This window comes from Gopherus flavomarginatus, chromosome 6 (assembly GCF_025201925.1).
Source record: "Gopherus flavomarginatus isolate rGopFla2 chromosome 6, rGopFla2.mat.asm, whole genome shotgun sequence".
Taxonomy (NCBI): Eukaryota; Metazoa; Chordata; order Testudines; family Testudinidae; genus Gopherus; species Gopherus flavomarginatus.
This window is the reverse complement of record NC_066622.1, coordinates 90,590,252-90,609,436: the sequence shown is the minus strand read 5'-3', so window position 1 is coordinate 90,609,436 and position 19,185 is coordinate 90,590,252. Positions and strand designations below refer to the sequence as shown.

Below are 19,185 nucleotides of genomic sequence, written 5' to 3'. Positions count from 1 at the left end.
AATCGATTTAAAGTGTGTTGTAGTGTGGACGGGTACAGCGTTAAATCGATTTAACGCTGTTTAAATCGATTTAACTGCGTAGTGTAGACCAGGCCATAGACTAACAGACGTATTGGAGCATAAGCTTTCATAGGTGAATACCCACTTTTTCAAAAATATTTGTGTTACTGATGGATTAGTGTCAACCATTAACTGACAGCAATTTTACTGTCAGAGGTTAACGTTTGTAGCCTCTGAAAAAGAAGTGAGTTGTAAGGAGCAGGAGGGAGAGACATTTCCTAAGAAATCTTTATTCTTCTTGGATATTTCTAATATTTTTGTTTGTAATACTTACCTCATCCTTCTGTGGTGTTAGTGGTTTTACCTGTAATAAAACATTTTAGCAAATTGTCTTAGTAAAAGATGATGGGTTGTGCTTCGCTGGTATGTGCAGATCAGGGAAAACTCCATTAAAAAAGTCCAAATGTTGATGTCTAAACAGCATCATACCCAACTAAGCTTGAGGAAGCCCATTTATTTAATTTCTGTGCAATTGGATCTCCATGGACTGAGGAGCAAAAGGATACTTGAGTGGGTGAGGAAAAAGCTAGGGAGAGCTCTCTCAAGCGTCATTTCCTTCTTAGCCTGTGATTGGCAAATCCTTCTGGTCTTGTCTCTCATGTGGACTCCTCCTACGTGCCCTTAAACATCCCTGTGCCCAGAAGGTTTTTAACTCAGGAATAGGTGGGAATGAATGAGAGTAGGGTTTCTGAGTGAGCCACGCTGCCATAGAGCATGTGGAGAGTGGGGGCTGTGCAATATCGTGAATGGACCGGTCTTCTGTAGATACCTTGAAATCTGCAGTTGGGAAGGCCTCAGGAATCCATACCTTTCAGGAGCCCAACACCATTACCATCCTGACCAAATGATCTGGATTCATAGGAAACTCTGCAACCTTAAGACCACTTAACTTTTGTCTTCCTGCAGGCTTTATCTAAAGAGGGCATGATTTTATGCCCTTGGCCTCAATTCAGCAGAACACTTGCGCGTGCTTTATTCTTTAAGACTAATTACTTGCCCTGGAATGTTGTTTTTTTATTCAATAATGAGGGCTGATATTAAGCATTGCAATTTTTAGTTACAGTGACTTCCAATCAATTTTCTTCACAGACAGCTTGTTATACTGACAATCTGCCATAATTAAATGTCATTTTATTAATCAAAATTTTACTTTTTCAATGCTTTATTTCTTTTTTGTAAAAGGATATGCTTGAACAAGTGTCTGTGGGACTGTTAGACAAAGCAAAATAGTTTATTTCCAGAAATGAGTTTTTATAATTTACATACAGAATAGACTATAGCATTATTTTATGTGTTAAAGCACTGTTTTCCCCCCTACTAACCAGCAGAGAGCACTTCAGTTTATAATGTAACACTACACAAGAACAGGAATTCAGGAAGAGCTGTTTCTCCACAGGAACAGCCATTAAGAAATTAACTGATTTGAAGATGAAATATCAGGTTTTGGAAATTTCCAAAAGCTTTTTACATGTTCTGTAAAAAATGTATAAGTATAATTCTTATCATATGCCATTGACTTCCAGCATGCAGCCTTTAAGGTAAATCTCAGCAGGAGGCCCTTGCTTGTGTTTTTAGTTAAGCCCTACAGTGTTTAGGGCACTGTTCATAATCAATGTCAAAATCCATGTGTTTGGTGTAGAGCATTAGTTTCCCAACTTTCATGAAAACTGATGTTCAGGTGATGATGGTCTGTTTGCAGTGCAATCAGATTCTAAATCAGAGAACATGCTGCCCACAAATAAGAGGGAGCTCACATGTGATGACATATTCGAAGTAACTATTATGAACATGCAGAAAAATCATTGTTAAACAGACACAGGGGAGAAAGCTTTGAGGCAAATAGGGTATAATCAATCTCCCTCAGAGATAAAAGTATCTTTTGCTTAAGAACATACGAATGGCCATACTGGGTCAGACCAGTGGTCCATCTTGCCCAATATCTTGTCTTCTGAGGGAATGAACAGAACAGAGCAGTTTATCGAGTGATCCATTCTCTCTCGTCCAGTTCCAGCTTCCGACAATCAGATGTTTAGGGACACCCAGAGCCAGAGGTTGTATCCCTGACCATCTTAGCCAATAGACCTATCCTCCATGAACTTATCTAATTCTTTTTTGAACCCGGTTATACTTTTGTCCTTCACAATATTCATTGGCAATGAGTTCCACGGGTTGACTGCATTCTGTGAAAAAGCACTTCCTTATATTTGTTTTAAACCTGCTGCCTATTCATTTCATTGGGTAAGTCCCGGTTCTTGTGTTTATGGGAAGTGGTAAATAACATTTCCTTATTCACATACTCTGCACTATTCATGATTTTATAGACCTCTATGATATCCCCCCTTAGTCATCTCTTTTCTAAACTGAATAGTCCCAGTCTTTTTAATCTCTTCTCATACAGAATGTGTTCTGTACCCCTAATAACTTTTGTGGCCCTTCTCTGTACCTTGTCCAATTCTAATATATCTTTGCTGAGATGGGGTGACCAGAACTGAATGCACTATTCAAGGTGTGGATGTATCGTGCATTTATATAGTGGCATTACGATATTTTCTGTCGTCTTTCTATCCATTTCTTAATGGTTCCTAATATTCTGTTAGCTTTTTTGACTGCTACTGCACATTGGGTAGATGTTTTCAGAGAACTATCCACTATAACTCTTTCTTGAGTGGTAACAGCTAATTTAGCCCCCTCATTTTGTATGTATAGTTGGGATTATTTTTTCCAACATGCATATTTTGCATTTATCAACATTGAATTTCATCTGCCATTTTGTCATCCAGGCACCCAGTTTTGTGAGGTTCCTTTGTAGCTCTTTGCAGTCATCTTTGGACTTACAATCTTGAGTAATTTTGTATTGTCTGCAAACTTTGCCACCTCACTGTTTAACCCTCTTTCCAGATAATTTATGCATTGTTTATGGTACACAGGGTGCTGGTTGTGAGCATTTCCATGCTGCTGAGCTGCTGGAGCAAGAAAGGGAGAGTTGCTACGGATTTGGATGTTAATGGAAGAAGGAGCATTTGCAGCAATACGCAGGCTGCATATTGCCTGTCAAAACTCATTGTCACTTGGCCCTCTGATGTGGTCAAAATTCCCATAGAATGTGTAAACTAGCACATTGTCAGTTAAACAAAGGAATATGAGTGTGGTAAATAGGCCACCATATAATCTCTTAACATATCTTTTTATGAGAGCAAGAGTCTAAACTGGGAAGTGCTAGCAGGGGCGGCTCCAGGCCCCAGCATGCCAAGCGTGTGCTTCAGGCGGCATGCCGGGGGGGCGCTCTGACGGTTGCCGGGAGGGCGGCAGGCAGGCAGCCTTCAGCGACATGTCTGCGGAGGGTCCGCTGGTCCCGCGGCTTCGGGCACACCTGTGGGAGGTCCACTGGAGCCGTGGGACCGGCAACTGGCAGAGCGCCCCCCTGCAGCATGCCGTCATGCTTGGGGCAGCAAAATGTCTAGAGTGAGTGCTACACATAATAGAGATACTGCTCATATCAAAAGGGTTGTGCCATTTTACATGCAGCAAATGGTATAATTTAGACACATCTTGAATGAATGCTTTCATGGCCACTTAGTGGTTTATGGGTCATGCAGAACATGACTTTTACTGGGCATGGAGAGGAGAGTGATGGTATATTGAAGTGTCCATCCTTTTTTTTGACTTTCCACATAAGATCCACACAGAACTAGCCAAAATTTTCTTGAGTAGGTCAGCAGAGTGTGGAAACATGATCTGAAACCTTCTATAGATTTAAGCATATGTGAGGCATGAAACATTTCAGTCAAATAGAGATTTATATTAGTAAACTGGTCTTATAAATCCAATCATATGAACAGGCATACAGAAAGGGTGAGCTATTAGAGACAGTAATAGTTGTAAATATATATTTTATGGAAATATTGGTGGTAGTTTTATGTAATTAATTGATGTTATAAATTTTAATGTTCAGATTGGCAATTTGCAAGTCTCCTGGACTGGGACATGTAGCAGTGGGAAATGTAAACATTTATCTAGCAATTTCTTCAGTAATGTTTTGTGCCTTTTATTGTTTGAATCAGTCTGGGAGTGGCTTGAAGATCCAGTAACCTGAGCTTTTATCACTCTCTTGGCGGCTTCCTTTTCTGGTATGCTCTGATGCATTCAACACATGTGTTGTGTATGCTATCAGCAATAGGAGTAATTTACGCTCAGTTTTTCCTTCTGCAAGAAAGGGCAAATCATCCATTGGTGAAAGCTTCTAAGATTTGTCAGCAGTCTGCAGCTAATTTCTGTGCGTGGCTCGTCGACACCATTAGAGGCTGGAAATACTGTGGATGAACAAGCGGATAAGTCTTGTCAAGATTTTATCTCAGGGGTAATGATTAGTTTAAAATGAGAGGAAAATATAGATTTTATTTTTTTGAGAAATACAATATTTGATGTGAAGAACTCCCAGCTTGTTTTTGAGGAAAACAGAGCAAGGCTGTGAGCAATTCAAGTCTGTGCAGGAGCAGGGGCTGTGTTTAAACAGCAGTTATTCTGTTACTTGTCTGAGAAACGTCAGCAGATGGACTTTGGTTTCAATGCTGTGAATATTTGCAGTGGCTTTGGATGTTGGAATATAAGCAGTGATCTTCTTTTCTCCCTCTTGTATTTACCTGCTGAAAATGAGTGAGGAAGCAAAGGAAAAAAATGCGAAACCAGCTCACAGGAAGAAGAAAGGAAAAAAGGTAACCCCCTATATAAACAGTGTGTTGAAATGTCTTGTTTTCAATGATTTTACGTTGTGAGTATCTTCCTGCTGGGTTTGGAGTGGTTTAGGTTTTGATTTTTAGAAATAAAGAAGATGCTAGAATCAGGATGCTGTTGTTTATGCTGGATGCTGATGGGTGTGTTCTCTGCTAGAAACAGTAATAACATTGAAACTCGGTTGCTTAGCATTATTTAAATATTCAAATAATTAAATAAACAGTAGACACAGAATTTCAGTGTGGCTGTATTTTTTCAAAGAGATATTCATGCCCAGGACTAATAAGTAAATACATGCAGTAATTAAGTCTTTTTTTTTTTAAAGGCTGCTAATCAACAGTGTGTAGTTGCTAATAAACAGTATTGACAATGTTAAGACTCGAGTAAGTTTCAAAGGCACTCCTATATCCTATACATTATTTTATTATTGTAAGCCAATTGTCATCAATTTTAGTTTTATTTATATAATATATATGGGCTGAGCAAATTTGTGATAGAATTTACTTCTGGAATTAAAACCTGGTTTCAGTGGAACTAATTTGTGGATTGTGCTTTTTAACTGCAGACTCATGCAAGAGATTCAAAGATGATTTTGTTAGACTGTTACCTGGGGCTTTCTTAAGTGTTGGGCTTATTTACTTTTGCTTTGCTGACATCCACATAGTGTTGTTTATTGCTTCTTTTTTTTTTTTTTAAATAAAGATGGATGTTTTTCATCTGTTCTCCTTTACAAATCAGGTTCCCAAGCTAACAGAAGTGGAAATCAACTTCCTAGATACAGGATTTACTATACATAATTAAAATGTTAGTTCAATGTATTAACTTATAATGTGAATGACTTAGGATACATCACAAGAGCAAAGAACTAGAAATACTTATGAAAGATAATTGTTGTTATAGACGATATTAAGACCGCCCACTCTTATATTTTTCTGGGTATTTGGTTCCTTCCCCCGTGTCGCCACCCCTTCGCTCCCCCCCCCCCCCCCCGCGAGACATACTGACAGCCTCTTTGTTGTTCCATGTATTCTGGTAAATCATTTAATTTAGATTAAAAAAACCTGAAATAAAATGTATTTTGTATAACCTAGGGATAAACATCCCATTAAAATGAAATTTAGTGGTAAATCATATTGCCTCTGTACTATATGAAATGCTTCTTTCAAGCATAATATATTACATACGTGATAGAGGATAAATTGTCAAATAAAATGTGTTAATGGTTTTAACTTTTTAATATTTCAATAAAATTTCTACCATGTTATGCAAGTGATTTTCACTTTATTTAACTATCCCTCTGCTATTTCTATCAAAGATGTATGTCAAATGTGTTTAAAGTAAATAAGTTTTATGACTTGTGTTCATTAATATATATGCGCGTCTTCTAGAGGACCAGCCCAATAGCCTAGAAGATAGACGCACAGGAGAGTGATAAAAGCTCAGGTTACTGGATCTTCAAGCCACTCCCAGACTGATTCAAGTTTATGCAAACCTTGACTTCTCACCAATCGCTCCAGCAGTGACTGATATAATTATAAAGGTGATACTCAGCCTCTGGGGTTGAGGGTACAGCTGCAATATCCACATGCATCCTGTAGTGACTGGTACAGAGTGGTTAGTTGTGGGGAAAACTGTCAACTGCACTCAGATTTGTGAGTCGTTGCCTTGAGCATTGAAAGCCCATGGCATAATGCTTGGTCAAAGCCTGCCAAGGCAGTGGAAGACCCACATGTACATGCCTAAATGTACCTTCACGGCACAAATATTGTAATAATGTTATAATGAACTATAGTATGTGATACAAATAATTGGATTTCAGTGGGTGAGTCATTCAGATTTTAAAATCTACTAAAAATATCATACCATTGCTTTATTTAATTTCTGTATGCTCCTTATTTTGTTGTGGTATTTACATCACTGAAATTGTTGCTTAGAGAGGTGGTCTGGATCAGTCAGAAGCATGTCCACGCTGACCAGTGTGCGTCAAGGCTGATAATTAATCAGTGTTATAGCACAGGCCCATAATAGAGATGTAACGTGCACCCAGAGGAATCTGCTTTTCCTTTTTATAACAAGAGGCAACCATTTATTTTGGTGTCAGCACAAGTAATTCCCTTCATACCATAATTTACTGGTCAAGGCTTTGTTGATTCTGCTGTTTTGAGCCTTGAGAAGATGTATGCGTGGATGGCGAAGAACTTGACGGGACACTTGTCTACAAGAAAATTTTGGCAAACAGTGGTGTGCTTTGGAAGTAAATTCCTGGGCCAGATTAAGGTTTAACCTGAGCCTTGGATCCCACCCAAGTTGCACCCCCCCGCCCCCGAACAAAAGAAGTGTATATCCCCAGACAGGCATGTCCAGCTGTCTATTCCCTGTTGCCTTCCAGATAGTTCCTTTTTCCCAACTGTGCTAACCCCCATGTTTATCCTGCCCCACAGCCTACTGCCCCATTTCTTCCCTGTGCCTCAGCTTCAGGGATCCTTCTTCTGTTCCGTCCCAACTGCTGGGGTCATTGTTGTCATTGTCCTCCCCTTTTCTCCAACTCTAGGAGTCTTTCCTGTTCAGGTGTAATTTTTTAAGATTGCAGCAAGAGAGCAGTGGTAGAGAGTGAGCAGGTGGGCAGGACAGCAAGAAGCTTGTACGGCTTACCATGGAACTTATTATTCAGATAGTGCTGTAGGTTTCCACAGAGCTGGGAGATTGGCATGATTTACCAAACAAACAAGACTGTCTGGCGTGCACACTCTTAATTCTGACCACAGAATTCATCCACAAAATGTGTGTTTATAAAAACTCATCCACAGTAGAAACCCTCTACGATGATTTAGAGGTCTAGCTAGGATTTGGAGGTGGGCAATGTATGTGCATCGTTTTTGGGGCATTGAGTTTTACTCTTAAGGAAAGGGAAATTAAGGCTGAAAATCAGGACGTAATTTTACAATGCAGAAAATACGGTAGGCTGTGAAAACGCGTTCCAAGAGAAATGGAGAAAACCCCATTACTTTTTATATTTAAAAGGAGTGAACAATGCACTTGTAAATCTTGTAGTATAAGGGTAATTGACTAGATGACCCAATAGGACTTTTCCATCTCTGACTTCTGTACTTTTTATTCCTTCTCAGCTGCAGCTCCATTTCATCTTGACTCTTGTAAATCACGGTAGACTAAAAATTCCATGTGATCTGCAGAATCAATATATTAACACCATCAAGTTTAATCACTGGACAGCTTGTCCTGGGAATATTTTATGTGATGATTTCACAATTTTTAAATTAATCTAGTAGTCTTTGTTAAAGAGGAGAGTAGAAAACAGTCCTTGTAAGAGGAGAAAGATTGTCAATAGACTATGCATTCTGGATTTTTTAAATAGAAAAAAAATCTTTTTTCGAATGAAAAAATAGAATGAAATTACCCATGTAATTTATGACTAGTAACTTAACAGTGCAACCATGAGTGTGTGTTAGGGTAATTCAGAATGTTAGGTAACTGAATTAATTTTCCATTGATTTACCAAGTATTTGAGGAGTCTGACCCAGTTTTCGATAACGGGGAATTTCAGAGGATGGAAGTTTTGGGTCACTGAAGTGTTGGCATACTGGGGGAATGTATTTTTTTGATTTTGGTATCTTTCCCCTCAACCCCAGTGGAGATGAGACAAGGACCATACAATCAAATATACATTTTCCTCTCTCATTAGTCAGGAATCTCTCATACAAATGAATGAGGCTGTATTCCTGAATTCATACAGGTAAGACTGCATATTGAGCTCAACCTGTGATTCTAGAGTAATCTATCTAGCAAGCTACCCCCTTGCTATATTAATCAATGTACTTGTATGCTAGCTCTTCTTCTTCCTTTATGCCGCTTTTTCCTGGTGACAGTCAAGATGGCAGCATGAAGAATAGGGAGGACCAGACTCCCTTTTCCTCCACAACAGGTTCCACCTCCTCCTGGGGGATTCCCCAGTGTTCCCAGGCCAGCCGGGAAATACAATTCCTCCAGTGTGTCCTCGGTCAGCCTCAGGGCCTCCACCTAGTAGGACGTGCCTGGTACAGTTCCAGTGGAAGCCTCCCAAGGGGCATCCTTATCATGGTCACGAACCAACTCAGCTGACTCCTCTTGATCTGGAGGAATAGTGGCTCTACTCCGAGGCTCTCCTGAGTAGCTGAACTCCTCACCCTATCTCAAAGTGTAAGCCCAGCCACCCTGCGGAGAAACCTCATTTTCTCTGCTTGTACCCATGATCTCATCCTTTCGGTCATTACCCATAGTTCATGACCATAGGTGAGGATGGGGATGTAGAGTGACCTATAAACCAAGAGCTTCATCCGAGAACTCAGCTCCTGCTTCACCACCATGGATTGATTGCACCAATCTGCTGGTTGATCTCACGCTCCCTCTTGCTATCACTTGTGAACAAGACCCCTAGATATTTGCACTCGTTCACTAAGAGCAGCTGCTTTCTCCTCACCTGGAGAGAGCAGTCCAGTTTCTTCCAAGAGAGGACCATAACCTCTGATTTGGAGGTGCTGATTCTCATTCCAGCCGCTTCACACTGAGCAGAAAACATTCGAGTGCGTGTTGGAGATCACAGTCTGAAGAAGCAAGAAGGACAACATAATTTGCAAACAGCAGGGATGCCACGTCCGAGTTCCCAAACCAGATGCACTCCATGGCTTGGCTGCACCTTGATATCTTGTCCATGAAAATCATCAACAAGAGCGAGGACAAGAAGAGGACACCTCTGGCAGAGTCCAATACCCTCCTTGAACGAACTTGACTTAATGCCAAGAATCCAAATACAACTCTCACTCCGAGAATAGAGGGACTGGATAGCATGCAAAAGCGGCACTGGCACTTCATGCTCTTGCAGCACTTCCCACAAGACATCTTGGAGAATGTGGTCATATGCCTTCTCCAGGTCTGCAAAACAAACTCTCATGACCTCTTGAGAACCTGCAAGAGAGCAAAGAGCTGATTCATTGTTCCACAGCCGGGACGGAATCCACACTGTTCCTCCTGAATCTGAGTTTAAACTTATGGGCGTAACCTCCTCTCCAGAACCCTGGCATAGGCTTTGCCAGGGAGGCTGAGGAGTGTGATCCCCCAATAGTTCGAACACATCCTCTGGTTTCTTTTATTAAAGATTGGGACCATCGACCTGTTTGTCAGTCCAGAGGTACTGCACCTGTCTTCCATGCAACATTGAACTTTAAGAGATGTGTTAACCATGACACCCCAACATTGTCCAGTGCTTTCAGCATCTCTGTGCGAATCTCATCCACCCCTGCTGCCTTACCACTATGAAGGCACTTTACTGCCATATCGACCTCAGCATCAGAAATAGATCCGTTCTCACCAGAGGTTTCCGGTGTTGCCTCCTAGAAGGGGGGCATGTCCATTGGGTTGAGGAGTTCCTCAAAGTGCTCCTTCTGCCTCTCAATGATCTCCTCAGTTGAAGTCAACATTTCACCACCCTTCCTGAGTACAGCCTCGGCAACATCCCGTGACCCTTCATAAGGTGACAAATGCTAGCTTTTCTCATTGTAATATGTTTTTGGCAGTGTGCTCCATTACTTCAGGTAAAATATAAATATACTAACCAGAGAGAAGTCAGCTACTCATACACCACATCAAATGCCTGTGTTTTGGAGTTAGAGCATTTGACCCTGCCTACACTACACCCGGTATTCAGAATAATGAGTCTCCGGATCAGTCCCCTTTTCTGGAGTGAATATATAGTGGGTTCTCTGTTGAAGGGAACACACTCAGTAGATGAGACAAGGAACTCCTTATCTTGCTCTGTGGTAACCCTTATTGCTGCTGGCTCAGGAGCGTCAGTGACAGACTCCAGCATTTTATGCAGCTGGAAATCTGGTTAAACACAGACCTCTGCTGGTGTGAGAACTTTAAAGGAAAAATTGGGAGATATTCAAGGTTAGGAGGATCCTGTGGTGGTGGTAAACAGTCTCCCATGCCCCAAAGCATGATGTTAAATGGGAACTGGATTGGACCATTATTAAGTCAATGATTGCAGTGGGAGCTGGATCAGGCCCTAAAGGGGACCATCCTGCTCCCATTGAAGTGCAAATGACACTGACTTCAATGAGAGCAGGATTGAGCCCAAAGGTCTCAAATCTACAAACACATATGTTTAACTTTACATACATGAGTAATCCCTTTGCCTACATGAGAAGTCAATGGAACTCTTTGTGGATGTCAGTTAAGCACATACATAAGAGTCTGCAGGATGGAGCCCATGTTTTTAAGGGCAAGTTTAGATCCAGTGCTTTGTCCTAGGGATTTACAGCCATGTTAAATCACATTTTGAATGGGTTTTTTTTGGTTTTGTTTTTTAATTTTTAGCAACACTGTAAATTATTTTACTAGTTATAGTAAAATACTTTACACTTTTACAACCATATTGATCTACACTCTATTCTTTCTTATATTCAGCAGGAGATTATAGAGTCTTCATTGAAGATTATTACAAATGCAGAATAAGTAATTGGTATCTTTGAAAATGTTCATTGTAGGTTTAACTAATTTTTCATAAATTCAAGTGACATTTCTTGGAGGTGAAAATTTTCATTTTTAATGTTGGTTTCCTCTTAACAAACTAAGAAATTAAAATCCATAGAGATTTGTGTAATGCAAAAACAGCCTAGAAGGAAGCTATTTCTTTTTCTGCCTTGGCAGAATAGATTTTCATTATTTTGTTAATTCCTCGTCTCCAAGCTGAAATCTTAGCTTTTACAGATTTAAAGTTGAATATATGATGGAGTTCTTTTAACCTATCTTGTCAGTGCACTCTGTGCTGCATATTTAATCCATTGAATGACACAATAAACAGAGCTGTTACAGCGTAGCCTGTCAGTGTGTACTTACGGAGCTTTAATGTTTGCTTTATTGACCTGATAAACTGTAAGACCTGTCAAATTCAGCATGGGTACTTAAATAAACCAAAAATGTAACCTCTGCAAGATATTGCATATGTGCATGTTAACTATAAATGCACAAAAAGGAATAAAGGTTTTAAAAATAATGGTGAAATGCAGTTATTCCATATGTAGACAGGTGCTGTAAACATAATTATCTCACCTCTGTTTAGTCCACCTTTTTAGCAACTAACTTTAAAAGTTTATTTTTTACACTGATGGCCTTTGAATTTCATGAGGCACTCTCCCAATCAAAAAGCTTTAGTTTTAAACAAATTTATTTTTCTTTTAAGAAGTACTTCTGTTCTGAGGCCTTGTACCAAACTTCCAATGGTAATAGTATTTGTGACCCATCTGCCAGGTGGAGCCAGCAGCAACCAGTGACAGCTTCAATATCTAGGGGTTCCTTTCCATTGATACAACATAGCACTGGCTCAAGCCCCACCCAGTAACCTGGGAAAATTACCCACCACCCTTGGGCGCCTCTGAGAGGCAATACGTCCCCACTCACAAGCACAGAGTCTGAGTGTAGAAAAGAAACTTTTAATAAAAGGAGGGACTTAACACTGTGTTAATTTTGGAAAACACCATAAACAGGGTTCATAAACATAAGCCATGATCAAAAGACCCACCCCCAAGTAAGTTGGGCAGTGTCCTTTTCCCCTCAGGTTCTTAAGTCCAGCAACCCAAAAGTCCCTTTAACATGCTCTACTCTTCTCTGCACCCCACTCGCAGTTTCTCTCTTTGGTCAGTGCAGACCCTGGGTGGAGGATGTGTGTAAAGAGGCACCTTACTCACTCCACTGTCTGGGCACTCACTCAGCTCCCCTCTTTGCCAGCCACTCTGCCGGCCAATTGCAGTGCATCTCTGTGGGGCCCTGCTCTGTCCCTGTACAAGGGTTAGCCAGGGCTTGACCCCCTTCAGGGTGGTGGGGAGCCACACCGGTTCACTACACACAATTGTCGTTCTGGGGGAATTAGTCTGTCCGTGGGATCTCCCTTGGGACAGGCCCAGCCAGTCCCGGTGGCCGCCTTGGGCCGCGGGGTTTTCTCAGTCGCGGGCTAGGCTGGAGATGTCTGGTCTTTCCAGCGGCTGGGGCCTTACTGAGCTCTGAGGGCGAGCCTTTATACTTCCGGGTCACCGCTTGACCCTCTTAGGGGTGGGCTCAGAGCTCCCTGGCTCCGCCCACTCCGGCCTCCGGATGGGCTTTTCCCCCTCTGGGGTGGCAGGGAGCCGCACTGGCTCACTACAGGTCTCTCCGCCAGCTGTGCCTCTCCACTAGCCACCCTGCAAGCTGCTCGCTGTGTCTCTTTGCCTCACCAGCCACTCTTTCACGGCCGACTGTCAGTCACCTTCTGCTGCCACCTGCCTCTCTACTGCAACCTCTGCATATCAGTCTCTTAGTAATGCTCAGCTCTTTGCAGGCTGGGCAGAAACACTGCCCCATCTCAGTGATTTTTAGTTCTTAGGAGGCTGGGCAAAAACAAAGTCCTACCACTACTGATTTCAGCTCTGATTGAGCATTTAAAATAACAAAGAGGCTTCTAATAAAGCCTATTTAACTCTTTCTTTGAACTGTGTGTGTGGTGGTGGTGGGGGGAACGGGTTAAACCATTCCAGGGAGGATCCTTGGGAGAGGGTCCACACCTCCTGGCTGGGACATCTGTCCCCACCTCTCTTCCTTTCACAGGCCTCTGGCATTTGAGCCCCTGGCTTAATGAGGTCCTTTCATCTGAGGGTGACCCCCTCATTTGGGATAGGTTAAGTACTGTTCCTCTCCCCTTTATTCATACAATAATGACAACATTGGTGAAAGCATTGTACTACCCCTGCATTCAGTACTAAAGTGATTTGTAACCCAACACCAGCCAAAGTTGATTACTTTGAGCAACATATCACTCTCTCTGCTGGATATCTAAGCAGAGCAGGAGCAAATGGTATTTACAAGAACACACCTAAAGTATCTCCCCCTCCCGGCTAGGGGATAATTTATTCAGGGAATAATTTATTCAGACCCTGCTTGCATATTTTTATGGCAGAATTGTAAAATCCTGGAAAAAATATGGCTTATAATGGAGCTACTTAGATACTAAAGTAAAGCTATTCAGAAAAGTGCTGTTTTAATAACCAATGGCTGTAAGATACAATAGATAAGGTTTCTGGTTCCGCATATTTTGTTTTACTGACTAAAACAAAATAAGATTGACAGTGGCAGTTTAAATATCTTTCAAAACAGCTGCTTTCAGAAGATCGGTGACTATTTAAGTATTTAAATTTCACCGGTAAAAACATTTTCTTGCTGACATTTATCTAGTGCTAGAACTTGTATACTGACTTTCTGAGTAATATTACCTGTGTGACTGAAATGAAGGCTAATCAGATTGCATTTTTATATTATCCTTGTAGAAAACTATATAGAAGGCCTTTTGTGATTGTGCTGTGAAACATTATTCATTTTGCAAATAACTATTACAGAAGGCACAATCAGATTTGAAGACGTTAGAGTGAATGACAACCCTTCCATTTGTTGATAAATTGAAAGTCCTACAGCTACAGAACTGAGCTTGCTTCTTTGAGAATAATCGTGATGTACAGAAACACCAGAGTTTTAAACCAAACTAGTTTTCTGAGAATTATTTTGGACTGTTTCCTACTCTTTGATTTTCCTCTTTGGTCTGAGGAACTGAGATTCATCTTTATTTTCCCATCTTAACTTTTTAGCAATGTTTGAAACATTTTGTTTGATGTGAGCTGAAAGTTTGTCAGTTATTATACTGTTTGGCATTGTGGTAGTTCTTGGCAGTAATTATTTAGTCTACTCTGTTCTGCCCTGGTTCTTACACTACCCTCATCATCATAGTATCTGAGCACCTTCCAGAAGTGCATTAAGTGATGTGGCTACGTTTTGTCACATATGACACATTCTACCTTTCTCTTTCCAAGGCAGAGTCCATGACTGATATCATTGTGACATACTATACCTTGGGGGAGCATCTTGAAACCTCCATATTCCTCATCTGTGTGTAATTGTGATATTGCATATAAACATGCCATGTAAGGTATCAGGGAAAAGGGTATGATCAGTTCAAAGTCACTGTTCTAGCTAAACATGTACATCTGTAGTGCATATGAAGTTATGAGATTGTATTGTGTGGTTGTCACTAAAACATGCTGTAAGTTGGGGAATCAGCCAGACCAGATCTTAGCTCCCCAGAAACAACAGCAAGCAGAGTAACCAAGGCCCCGGTGAGGTGTCAAACAACTATCAACAGCCATTGTCCAGCGAGGGAGTTACAATTCAGTGACTCACCTGCATAAATTCACACCAGAGGAATTGCTCAATTTTGCCTGGGGACTCAGCAATGCTCATCAGACAAGCCTGGACTTGTGTTCTCCAAGTATGTTGGACTGAGGGTACAAAACAGATCACGGGGTGGGGGCCATGCTTCGCCTTTCTCCAGCCTGCACCTATGCTGCAAGTGACAAGGACGCTGAGAAGACTTAAGACTCCAGCAGAGGAGACTGGCCCAGGTTTCAAGGGTGAAATCTGCATACTATGAACTGCAATATCCAGTGGGCTGAAAAAACTGCTTAATCTAGATGTTAACTCTATTAGACTGGGCGAGAGTTTAGACTGCATGCTTATATTTTCTTTTCTTTTGGTAACTAACTCTGACTTTTTGCATATCACTTCTGATCACTGTATGAGTTTGTATGAAGTGTATGGCAAAACTGCTTAGGTTTGCAAAGGCTGGTGTATATCCACTTTCCATTGATGAAGTGGTGTACCAATTAATAAATTTGCACTGGCCATTTTGAGCAGTGCAAGATGGCATATTCATAGGTGCTGGAACTAGGAGTGCTGGGGGTGCTGCTGCAGCACCCCCTGGCTTGAAGTGCTTTCCATTGTATACAGGGTTTACACTTTGGTTCAATGGCTCTCAGTACCCTCACTGTACAAATTCTTCCAGCACGCCTGGGTATATTCCTGAGGCACAGTTCTGGTAGCCAGGGGGATTTGGCTGGTGCCTTTCCCTGTGTGATTCATGAGTGGTTCTTGGAGCATTCATGCAATCTAGCTGGGTGTGGGGATTCACGTGTGGTAGTGCTGAGTGATAACAGTGTCTGGTGGGGCTTGCTGCATGTCACTAGCAAGGCATTGTGAGAGACAACCCAAGCTGGAGAGTGTAAAGAGGGTACAGTGGTCCCACAGTCCCAGGCTGTACATGGGGATCCGGTCACAATCGTGATAGCATTAAGTGGCCTTTACTGCTACAGACCTAAGGTGCTAAGATGTTCCATATATAAGGGAAGCTATATTTTATTTATATTTTGATTTATAAAAGTAAGTACCTATAATCGGGTTTAGAGTAGCCTGCTAATTATTTAACATTCCCAAAATCAAATATTCAATTCAGTCATCTCATTGCCTCCACCAAGCTCATAATCATATTCTACCCCACCAAACATGGCAGTGTGCTGGGTGGAGAGGTAAACTGTTAGGTAGCCAATCATAGGCCATTTTGGGCTTTACAGGTCAAAATCCTAAGTGCAGATCCTAAAGCACAGGTGTTTAGCTGTCTATAAGATGCTCCAAGTAGATCCAGCTTCCAAATAGATTTAACAGGCAGTTCAATGTAGGATGCATGCAAATAGCCTAACCTTCAACTGTCAAAGACATGGTTGATGGTGTAAGATTCACATCTAAAAGACATAGTCATATCTGTCTGGCCAGGCACAACTGGTGAAATGCCACTGTTTGACTGTCACTGCGACTTGATCTCTTAAGTGTGGATGTTGGTCTAACCAAACTACCAAGCTATAGACTCAAGTTACGAACAGAAGTTAAACACCCTCAGGCTTAGGGCAGATTATAAACTGCCATTTCTTGTTTATTCCAACCTGCCAACATCAATTCTTTCTTATTCAGAATGGTCCTCGGCCAGCTCATTCTTATCCATGCTCTTACCCCAACCAGGCTACTAGGTCAGTCTCTGAACTGTCTTTGCTGGATCAATTGAGATAAAGACATAAAGTTGAGGGTCTTCAGCATACTGAAAATACAATTACTTAAAAAAGAAATAATTACCCAAGCATCCTCACTAGCACCCTTTTACAGCCCAATATACATGTTGAACAAGAGAGGCAATGACTGCATATACTACTATGCCTAAAATATTACAGGTGTGATATTTGATATTGATATTTCTTTACTATGTAATATTCACTCTCTTATTAGGTCTAAATTAAATGCATAGCTAATTGTATTTAAGACACTTAATTTAAAGTGTTACCATCATAGATGTACTTTCAGCTTTATACTTTGGAGGGACTTGGTGGTTGTTGAGAGATTTCTATAGCGCATTAGCAATTTGTGATATAAACAAGGATTTGGTTGGCTTTTTTTTTTTTTTAAAGAGAACCAGAATTTTGTGAAAGTGGTGCATCAGGAGAATTATAATGCTTCACCATCTTTGATGAACTCAGTTTGTGTTACATAGTTGTTTTTTAAAATGACTATTAAATAAGTGTAATTAGTAGCTCCTTTCTAGGTGACATTAGTTACATAATAATTTTGTATGGTTGAATCTTGTCTATGTGTTGGGTAGTTTTTTAGTTTGATAGTTTAGATCAGTGTCAAACAGATCACTGCACGATGTAGCTCTCCTCTTTCCTTTCTAGATGTTTCATTCACAAAACAATCTATAATAAACAGTTTTACCAGTTACTTTCTTAGTTCTGTTTAAATAAGGTAATACAAAGAACAAATGTTAAAAAAAATGAGCACCACCAAAGATGATCTTACTATACTTCCCAAACTCTAATAACTTTCACCAATGAATGGGTCTTTAGTGATGCTAACATATTTTACTTTATGTGCTGAGGCACTACTTAATTTTTATATGTTCTATTTTCTCTTTCTGATCTACTAATTGATTATTTGAAATCTCATGAAGAAGTATGTGGGTCAGATTTATGATCTGTATTGATTTGAGTAACTCTAAAATGGCATGAAGGATATTTTTTTTGGTATGAAATCTGTGTGGAAGAAGTGATATTTTAGCATAGTAAGAGAGTGTGCAGGTGTTACATTAATGAGATTTTCAAATTAAACCCAAGTAAGTTAGGTACCAACATCTCACTGACCACTGCTATTTGGCCACATTATTCATTTAGGCTCCTTTTTGCAGATTTCAGCCTAAGAGATTAGAATAGCTGACAAATCATGGAGCTAAAGTAAAAAAGGAATGGCAATGGGAAAAGCATAATTTATTAACCATTTCATAAACGGGACAAGCATATCATTGCTCTTCTGAAGAAGGGACTATAGGACAGATTCCACATAGTGTGGAGTGCTTCCCATGATGCTGTGACTTCAGGGGGAGCTGGATATTCAGTCCTTTGAAGACATGCTCAGAATATGATGGAGAATTGGGAGTATTATGCTTTTTCCCCCATTGCAGTTCAGGTTGCTGTTCGGGGCTTGTATTCATAATAATAAAGGGGACTCAGAAATGTTTGTATTGCTGTATTAAATGAGCACAGATAATGCAGAAAAGATCTTTATCTGGAATTTTAAAAGGTAAAACTGTTTATCTACAGAGCGTGTTTGTTTGATGTTTAGGACAGGGGAATAAAGTCAGGACTCTCGGGCTCTCTTCCTATCTCTTCCATTGACATGCTGTGTGACTTAGGCCATACCATTTAACATTTCTATACCTCAGCTTGCCCATCTGTAAAAGGGCAGGGTGACCAGATAGCAAGTGTGAAAAATTGGGACAAGGGGTGGGAGGTTAATAGGATTCCATATAAAAACAAACAAACAAAAAAAAAAACCAAATATCGGAACTGTCTCTATAAAATCAGGACATCTGGCCACCCTATAAAAGGGGGATGAAAATATTTACCTCATAGGCTTTGTTGAGACTTACTTAATGTTTGTTAAAATACTTTGAGATGAGAGGTGCCATACACAGGGAGGGTATAATTCTTCCTGACAGAGGGTCAGCTCCGGGCAGTGGTTCAGCTGCATGTGAGGAGGGACACCAGCAGAATACAGAGGCCCCAAAGGAAGTGCCATAGGATCTGCACTTACACTGATTAAGTAGGACTAACACTGTGGTGCAGAGGGCACTGTTCAATCGTTGGATCTGAGTTGGGGGGACTGCATCCTCTGTGTGGCTGCTGCACTTCATCCCCATAAAGGTTGAATATGTGGGTGGAAGTACCAGTGGTGTTACTTTATTCATTAATTTATATGGGCAATACTGTGCCTGATTAGAGTTATTCCGTTTTGCTAAGGCTGTAATAGTGTCAGTTCAAATGATTTCATGCTGATAACCTCTATTAAAAGATGGTCTGTGTAAATGTTGCAGCTAGTTACACTCCTACTATATTGAGTCTAAAGGACATATCCCTGAAAGATACTTTGTTATATTGTAATATAAAAATA

General features: G+C 40.7%; 1 protein-coding gene across 1 annotated transcript in view; it reads left to right on the top strand.

The window, feature by feature from the left end:
• Positions 1 to 4,208: 4,208 nt before the first annotated feature.
• The window catches only part of ANK3 (ankyrin 3), a 437,823-nt gene continuing 422,846 nt past the window's right edge, over positions 4,209 to 19,185 (top strand). Inside the window, exon 1 of the mRNA XM_050958262.1 lies at positions 4,209 to 4,772. Coding sequence (XP_050814219.1) covers positions 4,710 to 4,772 — 63 coding nt within the window. The 5' untranslated portion in view covers positions 4,209 to 4,709. The remainder of the gene's footprint in view (positions 4,773 to 19,185) is intronic.